This window comes from Poecilia formosa, unplaced genomic scaffold, assembly GCF_000485575.1.
Source record: "Poecilia formosa unplaced genomic scaffold, Poecilia_formosa-5.1.2 Scaffold153, whole genome shotgun sequence".
Lineage (NCBI taxonomy): Eukaryota > Metazoa > Chordata > Actinopteri > Cyprinodontiformes > Poeciliidae > Poecilia > Poecilia formosa.
Genome location: NW_006800092.1, coordinates 295,930 through 314,007, shown reverse-complemented (window position 1 = coordinate 314,007; position 18,078 = coordinate 295,930). Strand labels below are relative to the sequence as shown.

Below are 18,078 nucleotides of genomic sequence, written 5' to 3'. Positions count from 1 at the left end.
CATTGTTCCTCAAACTCAAATTTTCTATGTTGAAAAGTTTTAATTTATTTCTATTGGATTGTGGAGAGAAACTGTGCTGCAAATCGTAGCAGCAGGGAAATAACCATTAGCTTGTCAAATAATCCTACTGAGTATTATTAATGAAAACCTCTTAAACTGTGTAATTGTTGTGGCATTCACTGGTATTTTACAAAGTGAAGCACACCGCTAGTTTAACATGCCCATCTGTTTGTATTATTGTTGCCTGCACGAAATATGTGGTATTGGATGATAGAGCTAACTTTGCTACTATGGTAGCAAAGTTGTATTTTTTGGTCAAATTTACAAAGCAAAAGCTCCACAGTAATAGCAACCTTAGGGGAAGGTAATTGCAGAACCTTGACCTAAAAGATTTGCTTGTGAACTTGAATATTGAAATGCCGGATCATGAATCACACAGTAACTTCATGCTGACCTTCTTCTTCTACAAGGTGCGACACATCCAGTCCATGGTTAATCCTCAGCACCAGTGTCCCATAATCAAAGTCAAATGCATCGCTGTCATGAAGAGCAACAAAGGTTATCATGCAGATCTATTTGATATTTCTAACTGCTGACCTTGATTTTATCATGTTTGGGTGTTCATTTTGGGTACGTACTGCAGTAGTCCCACATAGCTCTGAACTGCGTCTGTTTCTGCCGTTCTCCAGTTCCTCTTGAAGCCGATCATTAACGTGTTAGGTTTCATGCGGCCAAGACCGGAAGCCTGCGAACAAAACAAAAACCTTCTTAAAACCTCGGCTTGGGTCGAGCCGTTAGCCGAAACAATAAGACACCTTGTCACCCTGTGATACAAAAGGCTGATGGACTTAAAGCCACTTACAGAAACTATCAAAATGTCCTGTACACAAGATGGCCCTGACTCTGTTTTACAGCCAGAAGTTATGGCCAGAGAAGCCAGCAAGTTTCTCTTTGTCTGCAGGGACTCGTCCACTGCAGCGTTAATCAATTATAGTTTTTAATCTTCTGTGCTGTTTGAAGTGAGTGATCCTGGCAATGAACAATGGCTTTATCTCTGGAGTATGATAGTGAGAGCCATAAGAATGTTTCACTGTTTCTCAATAACTCTCTACTCTTCTACCTGCTGCTTCGATGTCCTGACAAGTTTCTCAAGACAGGTCATTATAAAGTAGTTCACAGGCAGTAAAAAGAGTGATACATGCTTCTGCACATTTCCCATGTTCCTTTGATAAGATCCCACTGATAGCACATTGTTCTTGTGGAGAAATTAGGTTACTGGCTTTTGTTTTCCTGCCTCTTTACAGACATATTGTGTAAATGCCATCCACACTGACCTGCAGCAGAGTTTCTGCACCTTCCCTGAAATTGTCGCAGGCCACAGCAGCATAAAAGGCTTTGCGTTTGTTCTTATGGAGCCACTGCTGGTTCCTCTCCATCCCATTGTTCATCGCTGGGAGGACCTCGGATCTCGGACCCTGAAAAAAGAAAAAAAGTCAGAAAACATAAAACTGGGATCAATTCTGAGCACAAGACTTTCCACACATGCAACTTTCGCATTCAGGACACACACCTGAATGTGAAATCAGAGAAATGTTAGTCTGATTGTCCAGAGCGTTTACATTTTTCTCATTCTTGCTTGATATTCTATGAACCATACACTGTGTGAAATCAGCACTGTTGCACTACAATGGGGGATTTGTAAATAACAAATTACTTTGTAACCTACCACCAAAACCTCACAGCTGAGACAGAGTCCATAGTTTTTGGTGAAGGAGTGAGCCAAATCCAGGAGGGCTGGCCTGGCCCGCGCTGACCCAGTTAGAACCAAGATCTGAGGCCTGAATAAGAAACAGGAGCATGCCAATGTTAAATTGCAGATCATCATCAAGTGTAATGCTTTTACTATACCATTAAATTACACACTGCTTTATTAGGCACATTTATTCAATTGCTTCTTATCATAAATAACAACTCAGCCAATTTGATAAATTTAGACATCTAAATGTAAATATCCAGTGAGTGATTGCTGTGTGGACAAATGCGCCTTGTTTATGTCAGACAAGAATTGAAGGAGCTTAAATAGCCACGTAATACAAGGCATGAGGAATGCCATCTCTGCCTATGCAGCACATAAAACATTGAAGTAGATGGATTACAGCAGCAGAACTGAGTCTACAATTCACATAGGCTCACCAATTTTTTATTGATCAGATTTGAAAAACTGCAGCAACATTTCCAGCTGTAAGGTGAGAATGTGACATAAACAACAGGAACGCCCGGACGCGACATCCTTGTATCAGTGATCAAGGCTGCTGGTGATGTAATGGCGTGGTGGACATTTTTCTTAGACAGCGCCGAAGGCTGAGCAAGGTCGACACTGGCAAGATGTACCGAAGTATAAATGTGGCAAAAGTGCAGCAGATTGTTACCTGAAGTTCTTGACATGATCTTCCACACCAGACAAAGACAAAGCGTTGCTGACTGCACTCACAAAGGTCACCGCCTGTGTGGACGACCCCCAGTTCACGTCTGCACACAAAGGTTTAGATTCATCAGTGGTTAGTTCTTCTAATATTCAATAATCACTCAAGCACTTCCAGGCTCGCAAACAAGCTCACCTGGCTTCTTGACTGTGACGTAAATGTAGAGGAGAATTTCGATGCCATATGTGAGCAGAGCGGCCCACCAGTTGATGACAAACATAACGACACAGCAGAGCAGGGCTCCCAGCAGAGACAGCCACATGTTGTAGAATTTATATGCCGGTCTCCAACCTGGGGAAAGCATCACAAAAAGAGGTTGGTTGCTCATATTCAGTTATGCATATGTAAGCAGCTTTGTTTTTCTCTGGCTTTGCATTTTCTCAATAAAATACTTTGGAGTTTTGAGCTGCTTGATGGAGACTCACCCGGAGACTTGGCGTAGGAAGCATGGAAACAAGAGAAATTGATGAGTGCGTAAGATGCCAGGAAGAAGTTTGAGATGATCGGAGCGATGGTGTTGAGATCACCTGTACAAAGAAGGACTAAATCTTAAAATGTACAAGCAGGAGCTTGTGAACTGAAACAGGGTATGTAATGATGACATTAGTATGGAATCAAAAAGTCTCCAACTGGAGGTGAAATCCTCGGTTAGTGTGCTTGGTTGGCTTTCTTTCTTTACAAAAAAATCTAACCCTACCACACAAACTGCTCTGGTACTAAGATAAATGGTCTGCTGGAGTTTGGAACCAACTCACATTTACTCTGATGGAAAACACCATCAGTGTGTGGAGAAGAGTTTATTTTGGAAGTTTCTTTGAGTGAGATTTAGCAACATTAATGCACAAAAACAGATTAGCTGGGGGTATTCACTGACATGAGGCCTCTATGTACATGTGAAATTTAAATGATAACTGATTTAAATTTTTGTCTCAATCTGTATTTAGTAGAGTACTTTAACCCAGTAAAGACACATAAAACACAAAACAACCATAGTGTGGAGGACCAGTTGATGGGGACTTTAGATCAAGGAACCCACTCACCCCTTCTCCCACTTCCATTAAAATATGATTCTATTCTTTTTCCTATGAATATTTTGTTTTGTTATTAATTGTCCATGTTAAGCTGAATATTCATATATATGTCGGTAATTATTTTGGCTGAGAGTGAAATGAGTCTAGAAAGGGATCAGTTTCTAACAGGCGCTTAGGGCAGCCTTGGGTCCTCAGTTTCTGTGTTGAAGAACGTAAACTCGGTAGAACATATATGTGACGCACGTCGGATTTATGAATGTTTTCAGGTAAGCCGAATTAGTGAAAATTTACCAACAGGCATTGTATGTTTGTGACATCAAGTTGTAAAGTTTCATAAGTCAAAATGTACGTGTTGTATTAATGACGGAGATATGGTTATCTCAGCCGAGACAGCTAAGCTAAGGTTCTGTGTTGAAGAACGTAACTCAGTAGAACGTAGCAGCCATAGTGTGACGCACATCGGATTTATGAATGTTGTTTTGTATTTTCAGAAAAAGGAAGGTAAAGGAAATTTACGACAACCGCATGTCTCGACAATGACTATTGTTCGAGTGTGGGACAATTTATTTTCATCACCTCACTGTGAAATCTATCAAGAAGATAGAAAAGTGAAATCCATTCCTATCCCCCTCAATAAGCATGATGAAAAGATTAACTTCCATTGTTTATACAACATTATGTAAGCTGGGATTTCCCACTTAAACAGGAGCGCCAGAAAAGACGTGGACGTTGTGTAACAGTAGTGTACGGATGTTGGTTGACTAATTTACTGACCAATGAGAATGAAGGCGATGGAAATAATGAAGGTGAGGATGTAGCCTCGGATCGGCTCGTTGTTCTTTCCGTGTCCTTTGGCAAAGAAGTGCAGAGCTTTGTAGATGTTATCTTTGCACAGAGCCTGAACAAATATAGAACTTTGATTAGAGACGTTGATGACAACAAAATTACCTTGTTTTTTTTTATTACAATGTATTTTAAAAAATTACCTGGAAGACTTTAGGTGCACTAACAAGAGAGGCCAGGGCTGACGAAAGTGTGGCTGAGAAGGTCCCTGCAGTGATGAGGGGACCAAACCCAGACACCATGGTCATTACCTGAAAAAAGGGAGATGATGAGAACGCATTAGGGGAGAGAAATAAAAGTTTTTATTCTACATGAAAGCGCAATGCAGATTTTGAGACGGACAACAAGGCTCTCTGTGAAGGATGCCCTTCTGTTGTGAGATGACATAACCCCAATGTGTTTGAAAGGTTTCCTACCTGGAAGTTGTTCATCAACCCAAACTTGCACGGCTCTGTTTCGCAAGAAGAAAAATTATAGCCTAGTTCACAGGCAACTACTGATGAGCCATTACAAGGAATCCCAGAAGTAACAAGGTCGGTCGTGTTTCCTGTGGCATCCCGGACAACGGTACCGGCTGACCAAAAAAAAAAAAAAAGACAGATGTTTTGCCTGTGAGTTTTTCATCAAAATGCTTTGAATCTTACGACAAGTAAATCAAAATTTGTTAATAAAACAGAAGAACAAGTGGAAAGACTGCAGGTCACTTACAGACACAAAGTGCCACGGCGAGGTAAGTGATACCAGTGATGAGGATGGCCAACAGTGTACCTTTGGGTATGGCAGCCTGGGCATCCTGTAGTTTAACAGACAACATATGTGTGTGAGGAAACGTTAAAAATGTTGACTTCTGCAGAAATATCCGCTTTGAAAAATTACCCGCAAGTCTCCAGAGATGTTTGCTCCAGCCAGGATACCGGTGGCCGCAGGGAAAAAGATGGCAAACACTGAGAAAAATGTTTCACCATTCCTAAAATCTGGCGTAAAGTTCTCCATAAAAATTTTGGCTGTTAAAAAAAAAAATAGATATTTGGAAAAGAAGAGCGTATTAGTTTATACTTTGGTGAATAAAATTTAAATATTTTTCAGGATAAGTTTGAGGTAGATTAACAGGATCTTACTGTTGTATCCAAAGAAGCCCTTTGATTTCTTATCTTCAGTTGCAGGTATTGCTGTTCCTACAAACACATTCACTATGGCCACCAGCAAGATCACGAGCAGAACAATTTGGGCCTTTTAGGGGGGAAAGACGTGAAAAGGTTTGAGTTAAGTTTAATCCTTTACAACAGCAAGTCCAGGGTAATCACAAGAAGCACAATGTTAATGCCTCACCTTTGCCTCCCATTCCATCCCAGCCACCGAAATGCCCAAGAGCAACACCACTGTAATGCAGCCAATGATCCTGATGTCATTCATTTCATCTACCATCAGATGGGCATATTCCTGAGCAGAATAAAAAGAGATAAGGCAAATAAGCACTTGGATACCTCGGTGTGTTTTGTGTAGCACTCAGATCCTTAAAGCATTACACACCTTGAGCAAATCCACCACCGTCTCTGCAAAGCCCACCACATACATGGCCACAGCCACTGCATTGGCGAAGGCGAAAATGAGTCCAATCGACCCTCCAAACTCTGGTCCCAAGCTGCGTGATATCAAGTAGTAAGCTCCTCCTGATGAAACAAAATGGTTCAAAAAGATTTCCTTTTAGTTCAAGCAAATTGTCCAGGCGATTTTAAGAAAGACTGGTTTTAAAATAAATGCATGTTTTCCAGTGTCCTGTCATGGAAGTGTTTTTAGTTTGTTTTAAAGGTAAAAATTAGATGATGTAGCAGAGTGATTTACCATTTGCAGTAAATAAAGTGCATACAGTCAAACAATTATCAATATACTTATTAGAAGACAGAAAACACATACTGTGATTCTTCTAATGGTGCAGAAAAAAACTACATATGTTTATAAAACTGGAAAAAAAAATGTAGGCGTGAAAGTCATACATCTTTTTATGTGTGGGTATGGCAATAATGCCACAAAGTTCATTTTCAGCAAATTAGGAAATATAGACAAGAAATGTAACTCATCAGCTAATGTGTCAAATGATCAGTGGTGTCTTTCTTTCAGTCGCTGACACATTTCTAAACACTTAGTGTTTCGAGTGAGAGCTTCTGGCTGGTGAGGGTATCTGCAACAGAATCACATGTTGCATTTTGCCACATACATGATCAGGGTACATCTGAAGACTGATATTGGTAGTGGATGATTAATGACTAAATCACTTATTGATTGATTTTATGTCAGTGCAAAGCTGTAAAAGAGGGAATAAGGCTTGGAAAGTGACATTCAGATGTAGTCTCAAGGCTTTGTGACTTTATCGGCAAACACTGTTCTTTTGGTCACTTCATTCTCCCACTGAAAGATTTTGTGTCACAGAGAGGGTGCGTTGTCGCAGCGAATACTTATAAATAATGTTTTACTCGCCCAGGCTGGCTGCGGTAGCAGTTATTAGTTATGAATAAAATACCAGCATGGAAGGTTAGTCAATAATTGTGCTAAATTATCCCGTCACTGTGTTTTTCTAAATATGAAGTGTGGCGGCTGATTCGCTGACCTACCTCCTCTAACAACTCCGTTAGTGCAAATGGCAGACATGGAGAGGCCTGTGATGGTGGTGACCACACAGCTGAGAGCGATGACCACGATTCCCAAACCTGAAATGTTAGCAAGACACAGTTCAGGATTAGGATGCATTATAACTCAACCAGCATGTTCAACAAGATAGAAATAAAACACAGTGTTTTATCAAAAAAAAAAAAAAAATCCATCTTATAGATATTTTGAAAATGCTCATTTCTGACCCGAAACTATTATTGAATAATAGTCTTAAATCATTTTATGCAATTCTAGAGACCATTATAGCTAAATCATTCACATTCACTAAATGCTGCAGAGAAGACTTTTTATCTGTGGAGTGGAGCTCAGAAAGGCAATGAAATTATTCCAAGATATATCCATTTCAGCTTTAAAATGTGTAATTTTGCAGTGTTCCTAGTCTCTTCATTTATGAAAACCTAGCACCTCTGATTAATGTGAGAGAATTTAAATGGACAACACTATGAGCCTGAACCAGGATTTTGTAAGAAAGTCAAATAAAAGTCCTTAAAAATGTTAAAGCTTTGATTTGGAAGCCACCAGTAGAAAAAGGCAAATAGAAATGTTAAGACTGTGTAAAGAGTATAAATGTTTCACTTACCCCAACCTGCCTGACCAAAAACCCAGGACAGACGGATGAACAACATGACACCCCAGATGTTTAACATGCATCTTACCTGCAAAGTAAAAGAATTAGACAGCATAGATCAAGATTTGTTAAAGGACTTTCTATGGCAGCTGTAACATATTTCTTATTTGTCTGTTAGCAGAACCCATATTTACAGAAAAACATGTACATAAAAATAATGTCAGTTTGCTTCATATTCTAGTTTTTGAGACAGAGTCATTACGATAAATATGCAAATACCTTTTTTGCACAGATCTGTGTTACTCAGAGAGAGCTTCAAGAGCAAAACTCACCAGAACCCCCCTTATCCAGCCAAACTTCACTGCTCCTTTGGTGACATCAATTGGAGCGGCAGACTCCAGATCATCAGAGGGGGTCCCTTCGCTCCCCTCGCCATCGTCTGTCACCGTTTCAGGTACAGAGATCGCCCCATTCTTTAAAAGAAAGAGAATTTTTTTTTTTAATTAAGTAGTTACATTGGAAATTTGTTTCATCTGTATCGGACACATTCACAGTCACATCTGTCCTCTGTCTTTTCATGAAGGGAAGTTTATATATTTCCTTTCCCTCTGTGCATCATGTCTTAAGGATTGCTAGTCAAATTTCTAAGACGTAAATTTGATATTTGGATGGTGCACATTAACATCTTACGATACAGTCTTTTGCAAAAATCAAAGTTCCACAAATGTCATTGCAGCACCTGCTTCAATCCATCATTTTTATATCCATTCAAAAAAGATTATCTAGTGCAATGCTATAAACCTAAATGACCCATGACCTCATGTCTTAGCCAACAGGGCCAAATAAACAGCAGTAAAAGCAAATAAAGTGTGCCAAGTGTGCTGATTGCTGCTTAGTATCAAAAATAACATTTTAACAGCTTTCTGTTTTAGTTTTACAAGGTTTAAGATAAAGAGTATGAGATAGATACAGGCAGATACAGACACTGTGAATTTATTTGATCTTTCAAGCAGCAACACTCACTCTTCTCTGAGCGTAATTATCTCTCAGAAGCAGAACTGAGTTAATGTTTCAGAAGAAAGTTGCTTTTGAAACAAATTTTTAGAGTGAAAAGAAAGCACAACAAAAGAGAAAACAGGATATAAGAAAAAAAAGTCACCTAGTTCACATGGAGCATCATGATTTCAATAGACATGCACTCACCTTCTGGAAAACATCGTGGAGTTCCTGCAGGGATGGTCTCACCGCTCGGTGACCACTCACGCTGCCGGCATTACGGTAGAAGTCGATGTTGGGCACCCGGTCTAAAGTGTCATGCCCGAAAGCACTCATCACAGAGGGTCTGACCGTCCGGTGCTCGTTGTTGGAGAATTCGGTCTCTTCATAGATCGGAGGGTCACCAAGGTTGGAATCAAAAGCCGAGTTGACATGACCCCCTCCGTTTGACTTCAGCCTCTCCATTATGAATGCTGGACAAGATTCTCAGAGGTCAAGTTTGTAAATAGTAAAACAGCAGTCTTCAGACATCCAGCAACTCAGTAGCAGGTGCAGATCTGAGTATCAGTGATCCTTGACTATTGAATGCAAAAACTAGGCAGTGATTAGATTTATAGAGATCTCCGCTGCTGTGTCAAGTTTCTAATGCATAAACTTGCCAACTCCCAAATGGTCACCTTTATACTCATGGCCATACGCCGACTGCCAGCTATTGGTTAACTCCTCGGATCAACCCTCAGAAAACTTAACAAAGGGGGTCAGATATGTCCTCCATCCTAGGGGACACAAAGACGTTGCTTAATCATTAACCCAAGTCATAAACGGCAAACGAGAGATAAAGGTGCTCATTGCTCGAGTTCTGGAAAATTGATTACTAATATTATATGCTGAATGGCACATGTTGTTCTGCGGCTGCACTTTATGGCACTGTGAGTAGTATTTCCTCAGATCTGGAGGCTTTTTTTCATGAATCACCAGGACATATAAACATGTGGAGATTTCCACTAGAAAAAGGCTGAAATGTTACATTAGGAAAAGTTTCAAGATTTCAGCACTTTTATGATGCTTGCAACTAAAACAGAAACACGAATGACTAATATTGGTTGACAGAAAGTCTTCATTTTTACAACTGGTATTTCTGTCTATATATATCCCAGTGCAATCAGTAAAGATAAAGCCAGGAGGAGTAGCCTGACATATACTAAGATATTGAATCCATAATAGTTATATAACTGACTGAATAAATGTCTCTAATGACTCTCTATGCTCCGTTTATTGAAAGAAGTAAGTTAGAGAGAGCTAGCTGGCTCAAGAGAAATGTCCTCATTCGTGAAGAAAATGAGAGTTAATATAAGACTACAAATTACAGGAATATGCCCAAGGCACTTCACATGACTTCTAAAGAGCCATTAAAGGCCCTCTTAACAGGTAAACTTCCTTATTACTGATACACCACAGTGATTTATGTGCACAGTGAAAGCCTGGCTAATGACTTGAAATCTGACCTTGGCTGTATTGTTTGCTGACAAAAGAAGCACGCTCCAGCACGTGTTTTTATGTGAATACTGAAAGAAGACAAACAACTGTACGGCAGGGCTCATCAGCATCAAAACAAGGCTGGAATGATTCTCCGCAATCATGATAAAGATCGAGTCATGCTGGAGAAAGAAGGACGTCGGCGTATAATGGACCAACAACTCCTAACATTCGTCTTCTCAATCAGATCACGACAGTTTGTTTTCACAACAAATATGTGAATAATGCTCTGTAATGATATTTTGAGCTTGTTTTGTGGGTGTATGCCGGGAAGGGAAGTCTTTTGCTGATTCACCAAACCTTCCCCTGTTCTTTGCAATGCTAAGTAGTGGGATATGATTTAGTTCTCACTATCCTAGAGCCAATAACACCTCTCTGTCCCTTATTCACCATTCCATGTAGAAGAAAACCAAAGTATAATGGTGCCACCACCTGTATCACCTTGAGGATGTTGCCTCCAGAGCAATGTGTGTTAGTTTTCCAACACACATAGTTACTCTTGGTCTGACACATAAAATCCCAATAAATACAATAAAGTCTGGCTGTAATGTGGCAAAATGTGAAAAAGTTCAAATGGTATGACATCTTTCATAAGGCAAATTATCTTGCACATCGAAAGAGTTGACTGGTGTCAAAGCTTAGTTCGGATTTGTAACAATAAGTCGGGCTAGTTTCCAGTGACAAGGTTGCCATTTGTCACCAATTCTGTTCATAATCTTTATGGACAAAATTTCTAGACCCACCCAAGATGTTGAAGAGATCCATTTTGATTACCTTGGTGAATGTACCACTCTGTTAGGGTGAAGAGGTAGCTCGATTTACTGGTCGATCTACATTCGTACCCTCATCTATGGTCATGAGCTTTAGGTAGTAACCAAAAGAACAAGATTGATGATACAAGCGGCTGAAATGACTTAATGAGTTTCCTCCACAGGGTTTCTGAGCTCTCTCTTAGAGAAAAGGTGAGAAGCTCAGTCACTCAGGAAGGACTAAGTGTAAAGTCACTGCTTCTCCACGTTGAGAGGAGCCAGTCGAGGTGACCTTGGCATCTGGTTTGGATGCCTCCTGGACATGTCCACCAGGAGGAGACCCAGATGACCCAGGACATGCTGGAGGGACTATGTTTCCCTGGGAACACCTTGTGATTTCTCCTGAGGAGCTGGCCCAAGTGGCTGGGAAGTCTAGGGCTCCCTAATTAGGCTGTTCCCCTCGCAACCCAACCCCAGATAACCGGAAGATAACGGATGGATAAGACTAAAGAAGTTTAAAGATTTAGGAAAATGCCATCACTTTTCTGCTTGCTGTTGTCGCTCACTGCATGTCAGAGGAAAAAATAATAACACATGCTCTTCAGCAATGCACTCCACATAGAAACACACACATTTCTAAAACAATCTGGTGCCATTTTAAAGCTTTACATATGCATTAATGTTAATAAACGCTCTGAAATTGCTCACCCTAAGGTCTTCAATGAAAAAGTTAATATTCATTTAAGGTAATGGCCAAAAACCACATAGCAGGAAATCCAAGAAAAGTATGTATTGGCTCAAGGAAAAGTGTAGCTTTGAATTGACTTAAAGTAAATAATTAAGCTTAACAGTTTTCTAATCATTAATGCCTATTATGAAACATGAAGATATGTCAAAGTTGGTAAGGCGACTAGAGGGGTTGAGTTTATAAATCAGACTGAGCAAAGTCTTGATTGATTCAAGATTTCAGCTTGCCTCACCAGGTTCTTTAATCTTTGGACAAAACAAAACCTAACTAAGCTTAGCATTTGACTAACGTACTAATCTCTCCATGCAAATTAGTGGCAGTAGCTATTTTTGGAAATCGCCATTATAAGTCTATAAATAACTTCATAATATAACTTTTGATGACTAAAGTAATAAAATATCTATTATATCAGCCGGCCTTATCACAAAAACCATCAAGGACAAAGCCTGGGGGTTCAAAGACCACAAGTAATAAAGCTAATGCCTGATAATCAGCAAAGTTAAGATCCATTATTCTGCCACCTCATCAACCTGCTCTATGAAACAAGAAGCTCTCATGAGCACTTACAGAAGTGCAATTATTTCCACACAACAAAACAACACAGAAATAAGAAACAAATAAGCAGAAAGATAAACAAAAATTCAGAAGATTTGGATTATATCAACTCATTGCCATGTGTAGAACAGTGAGAGAGACTAAAAGTGTAATTGTTTCATGCAGCAATCTGGAGGTTTTGACTCAGTGACTTAAAAAAGTCACATAATTTATGGTGTTTAGTTACTGATGAACAAAGGTAGATTTTTGGTCATTTATTTAATGTCTACCTGCAAAAGAAATTATGTCAGTTTAATTAATAAATTATATTTAATCAGTTGGAAAAGAATCACAAATTCTAATGGATTAGCTACGTTAGGCTTCCTAGTTTCATTTCAAAAGGTCAGCATGAACATTTTATTCTGTCAGATTTTAAGGAGAAGGTCATGAGAATCATTATCTTACCTGCAGTAAGTAACTAGTTGAGTTTTGGAGAAAAAGCAAGTACCTTGCCAGAGAGGCTGCAACTAATAGATGGTCAGAGTGGAGACGATTGCTGTCTTAACTCCAATCTCAAAGTGTTTGAGCACTTCATGGAAATATGATTTTATACCCCTATGAACCACTGTTAGTAATTGTTACACATCCACATGATCTCACTCAGTGTGTTATTTCTATATGTATGCATGTCTACAGATAGTACGGTTAAGTATGTCTCAGATTTCTGCCATCTTTGACAGAAGTCTTATTGACTAGGTTGAATTTTTTATTTTTTATTTTCATAAAATCCTGTGAAAGCTTCAGAAAGGGGGGTGAGAATCCAAATTTAGCAGAGCATTTTATAGCTCAGACATCTAAATGTGACCCTGAGCTACACAGGGTAAGAAGCCAAAAAGGTTGGAAAATAACAAGGTTAAACTTTAACCTCGCCTCGTTTATAAGCACCCTTTATATGGTGTAAAAACTTTATTGTCAAAGTAAATTGTAACTAAAACAATCAAATAAACATGCTGTGATGAAGGAAAATGCATAAAATTTTTAAAAGGAGATTTGTATGAAAGCGAAAGTTTGGTTTTGTCCAACCAACATAAAATCCACAAAGATTTTTCTACAAAAATGCAACTTTTCTGACAGTAACTCAGTGAATTATTTTGTAATTTCCTCTCACCAGCATTGGATCTAAAAGAACATGGATGTTTCATTTCCCTTTGGGATGACTTAAGACGTTTCCAACTTAATTAAATTGAAACACAAGAAAATGTAGGAGGAGGAGATTTACGGCTCAGTAATCCTTGTTTCATTCATTCGGCCTGTCGCATTCTGGGAAAAAAAAACAGTTTTTTATCTTGCTGCAAATATTTAAAGATAAGAATGTCACATAGGTGATGTAGATAATGGTGCAAAAACAATTGCATTCCTGACTAATGATGCGGGAGGAGTGGATGGGATGAGCCCATGATGTGTCCTATTGCAGCTGCATACAGGCCTGAGTGAATCCCTCTCAGCTTTCTTCCACATGATCAGTACATTTTGCACATTATTCACATTTATGGCTTTTGAGTTTGTAGTCTCATGAAGATTACGATGAAAACTAAACGTTTTATCACTCTCTCCTTATTGGACAAATATTTAAATACCTAATGTGAAACTTTGTTGTAGAACGGGTCGCAGTTACACCACGGATTATAAAGTGCTGGCTGCATTAATTGGCAGCTCTGGTAAAGGTTCAGGTTTTACTTAAATAGGATAATTTCATATTGAAACCTATTGGAGAAACCTGCCTTTAGTTTCAAGGCATTTATTCAAAGGAAAAAGGAAAATTAATCTCTGAAAGAAATTTGATTCCGTCGTACAATTATTGGTATCCTTATCAAATAAATGTAGATTAAGCAATTTACATTTTTCAGTCATACACTACTTTTCTAAGTTGCTCAGTTTCTTTGAATTTGTAATTAGTAATGAGCAACTCCCATTTTTTTTGAATATACAACATGGCACAGTAGCCCATTTCTCCTAGCCGCTAGAGAATAGACTGGATGATTAAGATGTTATTTTCATGTGATATCTGCACTACTCACTGTTGGATAACTATGACAAAATCGTCCTGTGATCACCAAGTCAGAACAATAACCATTAGAAGCTTCCACATGTCTTTTTTGTGGCTCATGCAAGGAAAAAGCAAGTTCTGTCCTACCATCACAAAGGTAAACAAGTAAAGTATGATCAACTCTTTTGGGACTTCAACTTGAACCATGTGCTCTGGTCAGTGAGAGTCAGATCAAGCTTCATATCCACTGTTAATTCTGTTGGAGGATCTCCTGTGCTGATCCTGCTTTACTTCCAGTTGATCTGGGAACCTTGTTAGATTTTATGACATTGTGAAGTCTTTGAAATACCAGGATTTTTATTTATTTATTTATTTTTTTTACTGTACACGTGTCACAATTTCGGCAGGCTAAAAGACATAAAAATATATGGCCAAATAAGCTCAGAAATGGTTCAACAGACAACAAAATCAACTTTCTTCAATGACCACAGTTCTCAGAAAACTAAAAGAGAGTAGAGAGGGCTTGGGATTGTTGGCTAACTAGTGAGATTTCACAAAGAGAAATTATCTCTTTGGTCTCTCTCCGAGTTTTCCAAGTTTTTAATATGTTATAGAAGATGATGTGATGTCCAACAGAAAAAAGGAGCGTGCAAAGTATCTGCAGCAAAGCTGTCAGCGACATGGCACCAGTGATTTTGTTAAAAACAGCCATTTCTTCATGTTATAGAGTCCTTCCTTCTTAAATGTTGTGATTTTCTTTACATTTTCTGTATGAGAACATGCCACTGAAACAAAAGTTTTTTAAAGGCTTTTTATACATCTATGCTAGAATATGCTAGCAAACATGTCCATTCGTCACCCAAACTGCAAAAAACGCTGAGCTGCGACATTTAAAGTGAATAAATCCTTTTTATTTCACATCATCAAATCAAATGAAATCAATGCAAAATCTCTATCACCAGCGGAGCAAGCAACTGGCCTGTCATTATGATGTGACACTCACTCACAGACACACACACACTCCCTCCCACACACCCACAAACAGGTGCTCTAATGTTTCTAGATGAAGGCACATAAACCCATTGAAGGTCACAGTAAGGCAGATTCACAGCACTAAGGAGAAACAGTAGACCGTAAAAATTATCAACGGAACAGTCCAGACTGTAAACGGTCTGCTTTCCGGACCGTTCCGTCTCCCTCTGGGTGGAAGGAAGAGATTGGGGCAGGGAGGAGTTTTGGGATGGTCTGAAAATATGGTCAAGTGTAGAGCTGACAAACTTCCCGTCCTTGTTTTATATGACATTTCTGCTGAGTGAGTTCCTCCCAGTGATCTGGAACAACAGTGCTCTGAGTGGAAAAAAAAAGTCTCTTGTCTTATGCTCATCAGTCAGTCAGTCCATATAACTTTGGCCACTTTCAGTTCACCATCGCTCTGACGCAGGAGCGGTACAATCTCTGAGCTCATTTTGCATTATTTAGAAACAGGGATACCACAATGTAGGTCACAGTTTGCTTATTTGCCGCAGGACGTCAGGAAGCAAGACACCAGAAAAAGGACCGATCCAACAAAAAAGTGGCTGCTTTCCTTTAGATTCCCAACAGACTGGGTTTGAGTAGCTCGCAAAGCACTAGTTTGACGTAATACCCTGTATCCATCCAGGTGCAGTCTTGTGCTGAACTGTTCCGCTTGTGCAGAAGTGCAACCTCGCTGTCCTCTGTTCTAAGTTCGTGTGAGGCATCTTGTCCCTGAGTCTTCAGTCTCCCACCCCGTTCCACAGAAATCCACCTCGTCGTGACATTCAGCTTGTTGGTGTGGGTTAAAGGGAGCTACAGCCAAGTTCTTTGTCAATTGATGAGCTAAAATACGCGCCCTCTGGCAGAAGGTCACCCAATGTGACACAGCATCTGCCTCACATCCAGTCAGACACACACGCACACCCACACACACACACACACACACACACAGTTCGCATACACTCACATACAGTAAAGGCTCTCTCACCTAGCAATTCACGCACATCACACAACACACAGCTTTGCAGCTTGAGCTGAGGAGCTGCTCAAGCAAGTGATGAACCACAACCCCAAGTGGTTTCACTTGGAGGTGTTTTAATGGGGGTATCAGGTGCGGTGGTTGTGCAGGCTTGGGTGTTTTTTTCTCGTAATTTTCGTGTAGTTTTGTCCCACCGTTAGGTGAGGGCGTACTCGAACGTCCCTTTCTCCAGCCCTTCTATGCCATCGGCCCAGTTGGAGGAGGGCATGCTGCTGTAGGGGTCCAGCAGGATCCTGAAGCAGCGTATTATCAGCAGTCCCAAGAACACCAGCAGCATCCCCACGAAAGCAAACGCCGTCTTCTGCTCCAGAGTCAGAGAGTGCGCCATTATGTCGTTTCCACTCATGGCAGCAAGGGAGTGGTTGAAGTGGACGCTGCTCATGGTAAGCCCACGTCTAGGTGCCTCATCTCTTCACAGATGGGGTCAGGCGTTTAGAAGCCTGCATGTCACCTGGACAGGGGTTAAAGGATTTATTCGGATTAGTCCCGTTTTGCCTCTCGTCTGGGGGAGATCTCTGTAATGCACCTCATAACTCACAATTAGCACTGACAACATGAGGAGGAATAAGAGTGCTGACGTGGTGAGATGCATGCAGAACTTTCTTATTTAAATGCAGGTCTGAATAAAACATGAAGGACTACAGGTATCTTTAAATAGCTCCTTCTGATTTAGACATCAAGCAGATGTCCGGAGATCTGTCCAGCTCTGCCCCTTTGGGAATTTCTCTGCAGAAAGCTGCAAACAGCAAGCATGAGCACAGAGGTGCTGCAATAAAAGACTTCCTGCGAACTGGGTGCAGGAAAATGAGCCAAGGTTGTGTGGCTATATGCATTCCTTCAGGTCAGGTTAGAATGACAGTGTGTCGCAGTGCACAGCCAGCCGTTAAAACACAAACAGAGCCGATGTGCGAATTAAAACAAAACAAAACAACAACAAAAAAAGCGTCACCTCTCATGAAGACGCAGCCCTGCATGTGTTTGGCTTAGGAGGATCACATCTCTACCTGTTGCGTGTGAGCAAGATGCCTGCCAGACAGCGTAATTCTGTTAGGCAGCGAGAAGAGAGTGACTGTAATTGACCACACATAATCACAAAACTGGCTCAGTCACACGAGCGGATTGTCTGCCTGCATCAGTCAAATTTGCTCCTATGGCACGCAGCAGGTGGGTGAAGTTATAATGGGAGGTGGGGTGGATTGGCTAGGAAATACACACGAAGAGATGAGGGGGGGAAAGGAAGTGGAGTGAGGGGCAGGAGGAGGAGGAGGACGCTGCACAAGTATGCTGAGGGAGGGAGTGGGGAAAGGGTGAAAGAGAAGCACTGCATTGACAGATTCTCTAGTTAGGATGTCTGAGGAAGAAAATGCAGGTGCCTCACCATCATTTCCATGCCATCCTTACAGACCTGTTGCTGCCGATTCCTGCAAGCAACTCTTCCTCCTCCTCCTTGGAGCTCTCAGACGTGTATCCGTTAATCCACCCATTGCTGGCATGCTGGATGCGCTAGGCTAGCAGCTCACATCTGAGCAAAAAAAACAACAACAAAAAACAACAACAAAAAAACCAGGTGAGGGTAAAGGGGGGTAAAAAAAAGGAGAAGACAGAGGAACAGAGGCGTGGGGCTGGATCAATCCGTTCTACGTGTTTCTCCTGAGAGATGCGGCTCCTGTCCTAGCGCTCGCTGCTGCCTCCTGCTCATTATCATTCTGTTTCTCTATCTCTCCCTCTAGAAGCACGCACGCTTGCTCCTGCTGCATGGCAACCACTTGTTAGTCTCACTCAGCTGCTCTGCTGCCACACTCATTCACAACAGATCACACACA

The 18,078-nt window shown here is 40.6% G+C and overlaps 2 protein-coding genes across 4 annotated transcripts in view; both read right to left on the bottom strand.

The window, feature by feature from the left end:
- slc12a1 (solute carrier family 12 member 1) overlaps positions 1–12,300 on the bottom strand; it is a 17,306-nt gene extending 5,006 nt beyond the window's left edge. Inside the window, exons 1-19 of one of the 2 annotated variants that reach the window (XM_007563925.2) lie at positions 8,796–12,300; positions 7,925–8,065; positions 7,605–7,680; positions 6,967–7,062; positions 5,888–6,027; positions 5,687–5,797; positions 5,476–5,587; positions 5,234–5,361; positions 5,066–5,150; positions 4,774–4,931; positions 4,501–4,608; positions 4,289–4,412; positions 2,909–3,010; positions 2,619–2,774; positions 2,430–2,529; positions 1,727–1,838; positions 1,335–1,475; positions 639–745; positions 455–537 (exon numbers count right to left, since the gene is read on the bottom strand). In XM_007563925.2, the coding sequence (XP_007563987.1) occupies positions 455–537; positions 639–745; positions 1,335–1,475; positions 1,727–1,838; positions 2,430–2,529; positions 2,619–2,774; positions 2,909–3,010; positions 4,289–4,412; positions 4,501–4,608; positions 4,774–4,931; positions 5,066–5,150; positions 5,234–5,361; positions 5,476–5,587; positions 5,687–5,797; positions 5,888–6,027; positions 6,967–7,062; positions 7,605–7,680; positions 7,925–8,065; positions 8,796–9,053 (2,338 nt within the window). In that variant the 5' untranslated portion in view covers positions 9,054–12,300. The remainder of the gene's footprint in view (positions 1–454; positions 538–638; positions 746–1,334; positions 1,476–1,726; positions 1,839–2,429; positions 2,530–2,618; positions 2,775–2,908; positions 3,011–4,288; positions 4,413–4,500; positions 4,609–4,773; positions 4,932–5,065; positions 5,151–5,233; positions 5,362–5,475; positions 5,588–5,686; positions 5,798–5,887; positions 6,028–6,966; positions 7,063–7,604; positions 7,681–7,924; positions 8,066–8,795) is intronic. The other variant, XM_007563924.2, reaches the window with a different exon arrangement.
- A 2,791-nt stretch (positions 12,301–15,091) lies between these two features.
- ctxn2 (cortexin 2) lies at positions 15,092–18,059 on the bottom strand. 2 transcript variants are annotated; one of them, XM_016677310.1, is made up of 2 exons: positions 17,661–18,059; positions 15,092–16,706 (listed from the first exon to the last, which is right to left on the bottom strand). In XM_016677310.1, exon 2 carries the CDS (start codon positions 16,635–16,637, stop codon positions 16,392–16,394), a length of 246 nt encoding a protein of 81 aa, XP_016532796.1. In that variant the 5' UTR covers positions 16,638–16,706; positions 17,661–18,059; the 3' UTR covers positions 15,092–16,391. The 2 variants fall into 2 exon arrangements, with proteins under 2 accessions (XP_016532796.1, XP_007563988.1); XM_007563926.2 differs by having other exon boundaries at positions 17,634–18,057.
- Positions 18,060–18,078: the final 19 nt, after the last annotated feature.

What these genes read in the sequence shown, in the direction of transcription:
- ctxn2 (XM_016677310.1), bottom strand. Translation starts at nt 16,637, where the DNA reads ATGAGCAGCGTCCACTTCAACCACTCCCTTGCTGCCATGAGTGGAAAC.